Source organism: Camarhynchus parvulus, chromosome 19 (genome assembly GCF_901933205.1).
Source record: "Camarhynchus parvulus chromosome 19, STF_HiC, whole genome shotgun sequence".
NCBI classification, from domain to species: Eukaryota; Metazoa; Chordata; class Aves; order Passeriformes; family Thraupidae; genus Camarhynchus; species Camarhynchus parvulus.
The window spans coordinates 7,303,422-7,316,519 of NC_044589.1; the positions used below are offsets into that span (position 1 = coordinate 7,303,422).

Consider the following 13,098-nt stretch of genomic DNA (forward strand, 5'->3'; position numbering starts at 1 on the left):
TAACAGGCAGAAAATACTGGGTGGAAGGAGGAAGACAAAACTGTTTCTGCACAAATGCACATGAACCCTTCTAACCAACTGTTTCTCCTATGCCCGTGTTTCAAATAAATAATCAAGACACATGTTGATGTGTTCGGACAGCTGCATCTAGAATGTGCTGCTACTGTAATTAAAGGAAAATACAAAATTTCTTCAAGTTTATAAAATAATAGGCAAGTATTTGGGGCCACCATGAGTCCAGTGCTGCCTGAATGCACGCCCTTTGTGTGGGCTGTAAGAGGAAGTCTCAGCTACTGCAGCTGACCTCAAGCTACAGGAGGGGAGGAAGCCTCCAGGGCTGTTCTGCCAGGGTTTAACCTCATTATGGTCACTCAGCTTTGGCATCAGGCAGGTCAAGATGAAGATGGACCACTACCCAAACTTCTGGGAAAGCACATGGCTGTATTTTCACACAGCCATTTAAAAAAGTCAAGGGAGCCACAAGAAAATTAAGGAAGTTTTATGAGTGGCTTTACATGGATGGCTTGACAACAGAATCTTGTCTTATTCCCTGCAGTTTATTGGGAGGGATGCAGGGAGAAGAAAAGTCCAGAAACTACCAAGTGTTAGTGCAAATTAGTGGCAATTAGAGATAGGCTCTGCCAAGCCCAGATCCCAGCACACAGTGGGAGCATGGTGTCTTATCAACAGGATCTTTATAACACTGGTATCTGGAACAGTAGCAACTAAAATTGGAATGAATTCCCATCTTTCAAACAGTATGTACAGGTGATCATGTAATCAAATTAATTAATATTTTGCTAAATCAATGCATTGAATATTACCCGATGAGCTCATTTTTGGAGGCAGTTCAACGCCTCACTTCTAGGACTGATGTCAGTGTCACATGCTTGGAGAGGATCAGTCTGCAGCTGGATATTTTAAAGCCTTCTATTAGGAGCATAGAAAAGTCAGCGGATTTCAACAGCACCAACCAATGAATTTTTGTTTTATCACAACAATTTAGTCACCAGACCCCACTGTCAATATCTCTGTGAGAATATCAGGCCATTTCAGACACTTCAAATCACCAGACGGAAACTGAAGAGCGTAGCAACTGAGTTGTTCCAACAGAGAAAGTTGTGTTTCAACAGGAAAGGAAATCAACAGAAAGACAAGGAAACAGGAACCTCCGATTCTGACTGGCTCCTGATAAAATAATTAACCTTTGAGAAACTAAACTCAGCAGCTGTAAAAATACATAAACAAACAAACAGTAGCAGAGCAAAGGGTGTTGAGCATCAGCAGCACAAATGCTCCAGGCAGCAACATTCAACCCTGAGTTCAAATCCCATTCACTCACAGACCAACTGTGATGTCATCTTTTATTCTGACATAATGCAGGATGTCACTGCAGTTCAGTGGCAAGTGTTCATGCAGGATCTGTGAAGTCTCCGCACTTTGATGCTCGCTGCTTGCACTTTGTACCAACAAGCAGGAACAGATTTGCATTACACAAATAAGCCGTGTCTTTATTGTGCAACTGCATGCGACTTTTTTGGAGAAAAACAATGCTCAAATACAAGGAGTGCTGTGTGCATCAGGCTGCAGAGTGGGTGGCAGTGATGTTGTCAGAAAGCATCGCTTACCTCCACACCCATTGACTTCAGCAGAAGGCTACATACGAAAAGTCTCTGAAGATGAAGCTCAAGTGTTCCCTAACCCATGGCGCTGTCCATACACTATACTTAAGAAAGAGACAAAACAAAAACCACAGAAGTGAAGCAGCATGAAATTGCAGGGTTTGGGTTTTTAGTTTTTTAAGACTCATGCAGTCCTTGTTCCAGTTAAGAAATCCAATTGTAAACCCATCAGTTGTGAGCAAGCCCTTCCCCACACTGCCTGAGCTTTTGCCATGTCTGGGGTGTAGGATGAGAACCATGGTGTTTAAGGCATGCTTAGAGTGCTCCCAGAAGATCTTGGATGAAGATGTGTTAAAGCTTCACAGTCAACTCAGCTGTTAAATTGTTCAGTGAGACGCCCTAGGCCAGTCAGGGGCTGTACCAAACCCCACAGCCCTCACATGCAGCACAGGACATGGCCCGTTCTAAAAGTCTCTGGGAGCTTTTGTCCATAAAGTTCACAAACTCTGCATGGACAGATCAGTTCACCCTCACTCAGGCTACTGATTTAATTTGCAATGGTTTTAAGAACAGGAGAGTCAAAGGCAGGAAGCCCTAAACCTCCGTGAATGTGAAGCCCCATCCACAGGACTGCAGAGCAAGGAGCAGCTCAGGTCCCTCCAGAGGAGCTGGCAGAGACAGATATTTGAACTTCAGCGTGTCATCGACCCTCCTTGCACTCTGTGGACTTATGGCAGGATAAATACGTTTGGTGCCCAGGCTGCAGATGGGGTCAGGGAAGGTTTCTATAACCAAGACAAACTCCCACTATTCCTAGCAGTTAACTCCAGAGGCATGTGACTATTTTCAGATTGCAGCTTTTATCCTGGTCACAGAAAGACAAGACTAAAGGAAATAACAAGATCCTTACATGTCCAAGCTCTCATTTAGCTGCTTGTGGTTCAGCAAAGCATTCCCTTTCATTTTAAGATGAGGCTTATAAATTCAGTGTACCCCAAAGATTTCAAAGTGAGCAGAACACATCCTTCATTCCAAACTAACCCATCTCAGCCAGAATTCCTCCATACAGAATTCCATTATTTTCCAGAGGTTTGAAGCTATTTGGCAGTTGTATGACACTCGGACCAGCCTGCACATTTCTCTTTCTCTCTTTTTTTTTTTTAATTTTAGACTTAATGTAGCATGTACTCTCAGAAAGGTTTACAATGCAGCCTTTTGTAGTTAACTTGCTCCAAGCTGGGCCACTGCCAGGTTGTTATCAATGACATTTTAAGGCAGATGAATGAAGTTCTTATTACGGTGACAAGCAGAATTGTGATATGGCACATGCATACACTGAAAGAAGAGAGCTTGCTATTAGTTTGTCAGGTTAATAAATAAATAGCAATTTCATGAATAAAAGCCTTTTATTAGGAAACAAATGAACAAAATTAATATTTATAAAGCTTTAGTGGTTTAGAGCACCCTTTAAAATAAGATTATTCATTTCAGTCACAGTCACCATCATGGATTAGAGATTCTTGAACACAGCTTCCCCTCCTAATTCTCTTATCGTAGCAGTGCAAGGCAGAAAACAAAGCTCTGCCTTCTGAACTGTTCAGGCCAGACTCAGTTAGAGATTGAGAATACTGAAGGCCCATGACAGCAAACATTTCTGTTACATCTTCAGGACTGCAGTTAAAGACTGCACCTGTTGGAAGAACTGTTGGTTCGTTATCACAGCAGGAAATTCTCACGTTTTACACAGCGTGCTTCCACACCACACAGAGCACTGAACCTGTGCCAAGCCACAAAGAGCAAGGCTGCACGTTAGACAAACTATCAGCACTCAGCCAGGAAATCGCTCCCCATCTGCCCCCAGAAGAGAATCTGCACCAAAATCCTGCTGGTATCTCTCACCCTTCAGGGCTCTTCAGCATCTCCCACAGCACATACAGAGAATGTTCACCACCAAAGTGAAGTTTAAGGAGGGTGGAATATATTCAGGATGTCCCACTTCTCAGCAAGCAAATGAAATTCTGACACAGATTGCTTCTCACCTCAAGCTGTCTCTGTCTTATACTCCCTTCGGCTCAAGGCGTTCTGTGCTCACCTGTCCTAAAATCAAACTTGCTAGTTTAAATTTTAAACAAGCTGAGTAATTTTGGGTTGGGTTTTGTGGGGCTGTTTGTAGGAAGGGGGCTGTTTAGTTTTGGTTTTGTTGGGTTTTTTATTACTTTACTTTTTAAATGGGGCACTTCTCAAATTCAGAACTAAGACATGAGCAAGCGCTCAAGCTTAAATATTTATTTTGGTTCATGCCATCTTCCCCTCAAATACTAAAAAAACACGTTCTCAAACTTTTCCCTTCTCCTCAAGGCAAAGTCAAGCTTGAACTTTCTCAGTCATATGAGAAGCAGATAGAAACTGCCCCAAAATAACTGCCTCAGCCATGTATGGTCAACATGAACAGATCTAAGTTAAACAGAGCTTCCTCCCCACTAGAGCAGTTTCTGGTTTATGTGTAAAGGAGAAAAATTCCACTTCAAGGACCAGAAGTGTGGGTTGCAGAAGCATGTGGCACAGTTGTTATCTTTGCAGCATGATGCACAAGATGAAACCAGGGATCTGTAAAGTCTGTGTGAAAAATATTCACTTCACCCACTGAGACTGTGCAAACTCTATTCCAGTCATACTATAAACGCTAACTAGTAATACCTCCCGTGCCTTAAAGTATCCTACAACTATGGGCAGTTTTTGGGAAGGGGGTTGAAAATATGCTCTGCTCATATTGGTTTTCCCTGATAATCCCTTATTTGAGATTCAGGAGCAGAGCAGAAGCTGCACTGAAGGACAATTCCAGCACCAAGGCTGCTACACAGCAAAGTGCTGAGGGATGCAGTGGCAGGCAAACACTAAAAGCAAGAGATAATATATTAATATTTGATTCCCATCTCCAGCTGTACTGACAAGTTGATGCAATATTAAACTCGACCCACACTACAGGGGTAGCTACTGTCTCAAGATTCATTAGGAGGTGGAATTAAGGCTTACACACTCTAATAACTGCTGCTGAACCAAAATACTACCAAGGAGGAAGAAACACCACAAAGAACAAAAAGGTCTAAGTTGTCCTGTTTCACTTCACTTTTTGAAATCATAAGCTTGCTCCCCCATGTAAGCACAACTCAGCTGAAAAAAAAAACCAGAGCAAACTCGCAGTAATCAAACTCACTAGATGTTACATTAAAAAAAAAATTGGTTAGAGTGTGAATTAAATCGTTGTTAACCATTCTGCAGTGGGAAAGGACAAAGGGGAGGGCTGTCACTTCAAGGTTTGCACTTCACTCAGGAAGACAATACAGCACCTAGCTGTTTCCTACCACATCTTGAAGCACTGTATTTAAATGCAGTGGTTACAGCATCTCTGAAGAACATGCCCAGAGCTGTTTGTCTTTAAACCATTTAAAACTGCTGAGGAGGACTTTGGAAAGGAAAACAAAAAAGAAAGACAACAACAGAAACAAAGAACAAAAAAAGAATCAATCCTTATTCCAGAAACACCTTTATCTCATCACCTAGCACTTCCTCTTGTACCTAGGTTTAGCTCCTATCTGTAGGTCAGAGAGCTGAGTCACTTCCCTGCCTGCCCCACAGCAACTCATGAGCTAAATTTCCAGTGTGACACCCTCTTTCCTATTGAAGATGCTCCAGGACTCAAAACTACTGCAAGGGAATAGCAGGCTCCAAAGAATACCTGCTATTACACAAGAAGCTCACAGACATCAGCTGACTCTCTGCAGTCCATTCAGGAGCCTCAGGGACCTGTGGAAAACTCCATTTTTAGATGGACTGAGTGAAAGGGTTGGTCCTGCACCACTCAGAAGAGTCAGACTACCTCTAACTACCAACCAGCTCACCTTAAGAAAGCAAAGCACTTTACACATGCAAGGCACATGCCCTATCCCTCCCTTTCATCATCTTGTAAAATGAAAAGATGAAAAGCATGACATGTTTTGTTTCAGGGTTTTTTCTGAAGAATCCTAATGTACACAATTCTCAGATGTCAGCTGTTGAAGCTAAACCAAGCCAGTTGAACAAGTCTTAAAAGTTCTTGCTGCAATTTTAAATATGATAGTTTTGTACATCAAAACAGAAGGGACATGGAAGCAGCCAATGAGAACAGGACAGCCACACTTCCCTGGACAGGACCGGCCTTTCACATTAAAATTCCCTTTTCGGATATTTAATTCAGTTACAAGTTGCAGACCAACTCCTGAGACAACATCTCTGGAATTTACTTCTCCAAGATCTCCTGTGCTTCTCCATTGGCAGAGCAGTGGAAAGCTCAAGCCTCAAAGCCACCTCCTGAGCTCTGCTATGAGCTCAGTACAGGGACAGTATGATCCCTGATAAAACACTTTTTTCAAAACAGCTCAGATGAAATACTCTAATGTCTTTGATTACTTCAATACAAGAAGTTTACACTGTGGCCTTAAGTTCCCCAGTAATTTCACCCTGAAACAGCCCCCACCAATGCAATAATTTCATTATTTCCACTAAGCCTCAGTTTAGGAGTCTCTTGGGAGGAAGAGGAGGAGGAGCAGCGCACCCCGGAGCAGCGAGGAGCCAGCACAAGGCGTTTCAGCGAGTGCCAGGGGCGTTCCACTGACCGGGGCCATGGGGAGTTCACGTCACACGGCATTTGCCAGGAGCTCCATGAGCACTGGCATGCACAGCGAGGGTGCGTCTCACCATGGAAGCAACAAGCTGTTAAACGCTGTGACTCATCTCACAGCAACGGAGCAGAGCAGCCTGCAATGAGCAACGCTGATAAGATGCATATTCAGAGGAATTCTATTTGGGCAAAAAGCTATTGACACATCCAAACCCCTATATACAGAAGCCTCCCCAAATGCTGACTAAAACACGTGAGCACACGCACTGCAATATTGCAGTATTGTGATAAGACATTTTGCAGATGGTTGGGTTGACAGTAATTTAATCAATTTATATGGCCCAACTCAGAAATGCAAAAATGGTTTTTAGCCCTCACAATTTTTTACCCCTTTAAACAGAGCACTCCAGAGGAACAGCTTCCAGCCAAAAGGTAAGAAACAGTGTGTGCCTTGCTTAAATCACTGACTACTTCCAACAAGTATCACCTCTTTCTTCTGCTTCCAAGTTCCCCTTTTATGCAAAATATATGAGCTTCACTGTCGCTACCTAATAATCAAATTAAAAGGACACTCAGGCAAACCAATGGCACAGAGTGGAGGCATTTTTAATTCAGAGACTGAACTAAACAACTGGAACACCTGGAGCAGGCAGCTGACCAGCCTAAGTGCTCTTGAGTGGCATAGACAGCTCATATGAAGGCAGCACTGGTCACAAAGCAGCAGCTCCATTTGTACTTTTGCTAATGGCATCAGCAAGAGTCAGACGTGAAAACTGCAAAGTTTGCAAAGAGCCCCCTTGCTTCAGCTGGCCCTGGGAGGATGTGGCTTGTTGTGACTGAAGAATGAAACCCTGAGCTGCAGGCTGTGATCAGGGAGCAGCTTCACTGAGCTAAGCTGCCCAAAGGCTATTTTTTTTTTTTTTTTTGGTTCATTTCCCAAGACAGAAGAGTTGCAGCTTTAGATCTTTCAGGATTTTTTCCAGTAACTGGAAATCCTCAGGCATTACCCGGGCATAAAGGCAGCCCTCTTACACTAAAATATTTCCAGCAGACTGCTTTGTGGATGGCAGTCTCCGCTCAAAATAGCATTTTCCACTTAAATAAACATGTCATTGGCTCCCAGAATGACTGTAGATGCTACTGTATTCTGCCCTTTTCAACTTATTTTCATTTCTTAAACAGCAAGAATCAATACTGGTCAGATAATGACTCATTACAGCATCACAAGCTATTTGCATTTTCAAATTACAAGCTCCTTTTCAAAACACAAGAATTTATGTGCCACTGGAACACAACGAGGTGAAAACTGAAATCAAGCTATCATTGAGATATGCTACAAAAGGAGTTAGATCTCTTTTTAAAAATGAAGATTTTTTTCATGCACTCTGCAACTTTTAAGAGTGTTTCTCTGTGGTTCTCAGTGAGGCTCCAATTCCACTGTCATCATCCTCCTCCTGAGCTGCAAATACGGTTCTCACCTCTAAGGGGACATTGCATTTCATGCAGATCCTAGAGGAAGCCTGCTCAGTGTGTATACAAGAGACAGCAGAGCAGATATTTTAGAGGACAGGTCTTCTGTCACAGTTTAACCATCAAACTGCTTTAGGAACAGCAGAGTCTCATCACACATGAATGCATTTACATACACAAAAATTATCTGTGCTCCAACAGCCAGGTCTTGTCCAGCTGGAGAGAAATCATCTTTTAACAACAGCATCACACCCAGCAAGAGGTGGAGGCCTCCTGGTTCCCTCACAGGGCTTTCAGCAGAAATTTAAAAGATGGGAAGTTACAGATCACCTCACTGAAAGAGTTTTATCTCCCAAATAGCTGGCACCAGAGGAAACAGGTACCCGTAGGGCACTACAAGGTTTGCCTAAAGCAGGAATTAGCTCATTCTTCTGGGCCACTGCCTCCAAAACCTTCAGTTTTTAGAGCTCTGGCTATGCCTGAAAGACATCAGCTGGAGAAAACCAAGAAACAATAGATGATCTTTACTGATCAGAGCATCTTCAAATATTAGGCATTCCTAACTTTACTAAATATTTCATAAGAAGCTTCTGATCACCCAGCTACATTTTAGTTCCTCCAAAAATCAACTCTCCATAACCTTATCCATGCAGCAGCAATCAAGATCTTTATTTATTTATTTTAAAAAAGGAAAATAGAAAAATAAGTTCTACGTGGGATAGACTGGACTTATCAATGATTAAGTAAACTCACAATTACCACATTGTTTAACAGCAATTACAGGACCAGGGGTAGAGAAATGTTAGATTTAGCTTCCCCATAAAGAAGTGGGGAAAATATTTCCTGAACATTCTACCAGCAAGGAGCTTCCAAGCACAACACAACAGACACTCCCAAACACATTTCCAGGACTCGACTTCCTGCTCAAGCTGTTCTCCTGGGATTAAGGAGGGAAGTCCAATGGTTGAGGTTTTAATTTGCTTTAGCATATTTTTTTCCCAAACTGTGAGTTTTAGAACAATATATACCCAGTGTCTCCTCTCTTTTTGGGTCAGTCGGTCCTTTCCAATAAAAGCATATTGCCTCCCTCAGGGTAGGGAAGACAAGTGAACTGTGAGAGCAGCCAGGGCCAGATTGCCTGCCCAGCTTCTTCACTTCTCAGGAAAGAGATATAATAAACAAAAGGAAAATACCATTTTTCCAGAAATTACAGATACAATTTTTTGGTAACTGTGCATCAAAAATACCTTAAAAGGACAAGTTTCAATAGATTATTTCCAGTACAGGTAATTATCAGCCAAGAACTGCATTGAACAATGCATTAGCACCAAGGACCTCATGGCATCTTTGTATTTTACATGGCCCTGTCTGCCACCATTTTTGCTAACATGGCACATCAGAAGACAACTGCTCTGCTGTAAGGATTGAAGATTGCAGTCTTATTTCTCAAGAGTGACTGCATAACCAAAGGCCAAAACAAACAGCAAAAGTCTGGACAGACAATTAAAGGAATTTTACAAGTCATCAAGCAACCAGAGGGCTGTAAATGTATAATCAACACTTTGCATGAACTACCCTGAAATGAATGCTCATGAGATGCTCTGTGGCAATGAGAACAAGATAAAAACCTATAAATAAAAGCTGTCCAATTTCAGAGTGATTCAGATCAGCTATTCCCCTGAATCTGTAAGAGCCAATTATAACAGTTTATAGGGCACACTTAATGCAAAAAATCCAGTTTGAGGACACCAATTTCACCCTTTCTCCTTGTCTGAGAAGTTTATCTCTGAAGCAAAAAGACATCAAGCAATTTAAAAAGAGAATCCTTTTCTGTCCTCAAAATTCTTAGTGACCTGGAAACAGAATTAGACATAGCCATATGCTTGCACACTGACATGCCTCTCCTTGCCCACAAGCTGAAGCAGCTAAGTTCCAGCAGTTACCAGATAATCTTTGCTCAAAACAGCAAGGACAGACCCTTATCCTACTGATAAAATTATTGAGCAAGATGAGCTTTCATTTAAAGAGGTAACCTGGAGGCAGTCAAAGGAACCTACCATCAGTTTACTACAGATTGGTTGAAACAATTTGGCTTAAAACTGAAAGAATCAAGACCTGCTGCTGCAGCTGACAGGGATCCAAGAGAATGGCAAGCATGGCAGGCTTAGGACCAAAACCTTCCTAAGGACTAAAAATGTGTCTGCCCTGCTCACAAACCCTCAGCAGCTGAGGAAGGAGAAGCATCTGAAATGATAACGTTTTGATTAAGAAACAAGAAGTTTGTGGCAAAGGAGGAACACAGCTCTAACAGAAGGAGGGAGAAACAACCCACCCCAGATTTCTAAGAGGCTAAAAGGGCAGCCCAACCCTGAAGTGTGGTTGGGAAGCTGCAACAGGAAATGCTGAAGTGTTCAAACAATAGCAGTTAAGATCGTGATGAAAATCAAGTTCACTTTACACTGCAAGAGGAGTCTGAGAAAGCAGAAGTAATTATGAAGCCCAAAACCAGGCCAGGAATATGCCACACACTTATTTCTGGTACAGAATACACCTCCATATCATGTCATGGGAGAAAAAGAATATAGACTCATAAACCCAAGGCTGCATCCTCTGGATTTATCAGGCTCCACAGGGAGTTGTTTTTATATTTAACAACTAAGTAGTACCCAAATATCAGCTCGATTTCAATTTAATTTAATTGGTTGGGAAACAGCCTGGCTGTTGCAGATGGAAAAGCTTTAGAGAATACAACTAATTGTTCATATATATATAAAATATTTAACAAAGAGAGGGTCTATGCATCCAAGTGGGAGAAAGAAGGAAGATGCCAAGAGAGACCCATCTATTCTCACTAGATGCATTCAATGCTATAAATGTATGGGAAAAGGAATAGTGGAAAGGGTAAAGAAGTCAGGGGGGGAAGAAATCTCTGAAGTAATGGAGCACATTAATATTTATAGCAGGTAAGTATAAGCGAAATTAATCTGTGTTGCTAAGTAAACATACCTTAGGAGAGACATGGGAATGAAAGAGGGGGGAAAAAAAGAGGTAAGTGTTCTGACAGCTAAAATGCCATTGGGGCAGGCAGGACCTGTCAAGCAGCTGATCTAGTTTCAGAAGAGGTTACCTAACACAACAAGAAATATTTTCAGAGTAGTTGGCTTTTTCATTCCCCCCCACCGAGGATGGAAGCCACTGGGATTTCAACTATTCTCTTCCTCCAAACATTTGCAAATCAGGCATAACAGCAGTGTGATAATGCATGGGGTTTTTTAAGGATAAATGCTAACTTAGAACTAAGCGTACAGAAGTGAAAGCAGAGCTATTTTCATTCTCATCCTTGACTACATCAGAAACAGCACATGGGGGGTAGGTAGCAGCTTAAGGGGTTAACGTCCAAGGGTTTAAAATAGAGAAATACAAACAGCAAACAAAACAACAGCCTGTTCCAAGTTTAAAGAGCATGGAAAGGCAGAAGCCTTGAGAGCCGCCTGCCCAACCCAGGGCAGCGATGGGAACATCTGTCCTGCTGCACATCTCCCACACGGATTTGGAATCAGGCTATTCTGTGTCTCTCCTGGGCTTGACACAGCCCTGTGCAGATTACATGCACCGTTCTAAAAAAAGGGGCAGAAAACCACCTGAGCTGCCCGCAAAGGCAGAGCCGGGCACTGGGGATACCCAGAGGGTGCTGTCAGATGAGATCAGCTGAGCACGGCCGGAGCCCCAACCATGTCAGGTCGCTTCCACACACGCTTCCCGCCTCTCCCACCGCATACAATGAACACAGAATAAACCGGGCGGATTTATGGAAGCAGCCCCGCGCCGCCGCATCCTTCACAGAGGGGCTGGGTATGACCGGGACCCTGCGATACCACGAGGGCCGGCAGGGAGCTGCCCTGCCCCAGCCCGGGCCTGCTGAGGGGCACCGGGACCCCCGCCAGTCCCCTCGGCTGTCAGCAGGCCACAGCCCGGGGGTGTGTGAGCCCCGTTCCCGGGCACCGCGGGCCCGCATCGCCCCCGGCCCGGGGCCCGGACACCGGCGGCACCGGGGGGTGAGGCGGAGGGGGTGCGGCGCATGCGCAGCGCCGCGCGCCGGACCCCAACGGCCGCCGAGCGCCGCGCTGCCCTCAGTGCCCGCCGGGACTCACCGAGGCGCAGGGGCTGGAGGTGGCGCTGGGGGTAGGCGAGCGCTGCACCGTGACCAGAGCCATCGAGGCGCGGCGGGGCCCCCCCGTCCGGCCGTCCGGCGGGGGCCTCACTCCATGGCGGGGACAGGGGAAGGGAGCGGAGCGGAGGTGGCGCGGCGGCGACGGCCGCAGGGGGCGGCAGCGGTAGCAGCTCCGCGCGCGCCCGCGGCCTCTCGCCGACTGAGGCGCGGCGGGGCCGGGCCGGCCGGGCACAATGAGGCGCCAGCGCGCACGCGCCGCCGCCGCCCCTGGCGGCCGTGCCGCGTTAACCCCCGCGGCGCCGGCGGCTCCTGAGGGGTCCCGGCCCTCCCAGCCCCGGTCCCTGAGGGGGCTGCGGTGGCCTAGAGGGGCTCGACATCCTCACCGCGGTCCATGAGAGGGCTGCGATTTGCTGGAGGGGCTCGACATCCTCACCCCAATCCTTGAGGGGACTGCGATGGGATGGAGCGGCTCGACATCCTCACCGCAATCCTTGAGGGGACTGCGATGGGCAGGGGGGCCCCGGCATCCCCACCCCGTTCCTGAGGGAGCTGGGGTGCCCCGGCATTCTCCCCCCGGTTGCTGAAGTGGTTTCAGCATCGCGCCCTGGATCTCTCAGCCTCACAGGTGGCTTTTATTAATTTATGTCAGCAGGGCACCCTCAGTATGTCTCCTGACTGGTGATGGTTTGTGGAATCCCATCCCGCTGGGAGCTGTGATGGTGGGTATGGCAACCCCTGGTGAAAGCTGGCATTAATGGTCACATAACGGAGCTTTTCCTTGGATTAGGCAGCTATAGTAACTCCATAATGAAAGCAGCATATAACAACTCTTCATACATCAATGCACACACCCAAACACCAAACACCGAGTCTAGTGATTGCATCTTAAGCATTTAGACATTGCCAGATGCAGAACTGTTGGGCGTTCGGGGGTCTGAAACAAAGGGTCAAGTGCTAATAGACTTCATTTTCTTTGCAGTTTCAGCCTGGTGCCGCCAAATTCATCAGAAGGAGGTAATTTGGATCAAGAATCTACAAAATTCATGGGAAGGAGGTGACTGGGATCAAGAATTGTCTCTTGGGCGTCGAATGACAACATTACATATGATAACTAGAAACTGTTCTAAATGTTAAACAGAGCAAAATCTTTGTCAGGAGTGTGTATCAACCCATAGATT

The 13,098-nt window shown here is 45.1% G+C and overlaps 1 protein-coding gene across 1 annotated transcript in view; it reads right to left on the minus strand.

Annotated features, from left to right (window-relative positions):
- SSH2 (slingshot protein phosphatase 2) overlaps positions 1–11,963 on the minus strand; it is a 90,083-nt gene extending 78,120 nt beyond the window's left edge. The window contains 1 exon segment of the mRNA XM_030962475.1: positions 11,901–11,963. Coding sequence (XP_030818335.1) covers positions 11,901–11,963 — 63 coding nt within the window.
- Between the last annotated feature and the right edge of the window lie 1,135 nt (positions 11,964–13,098).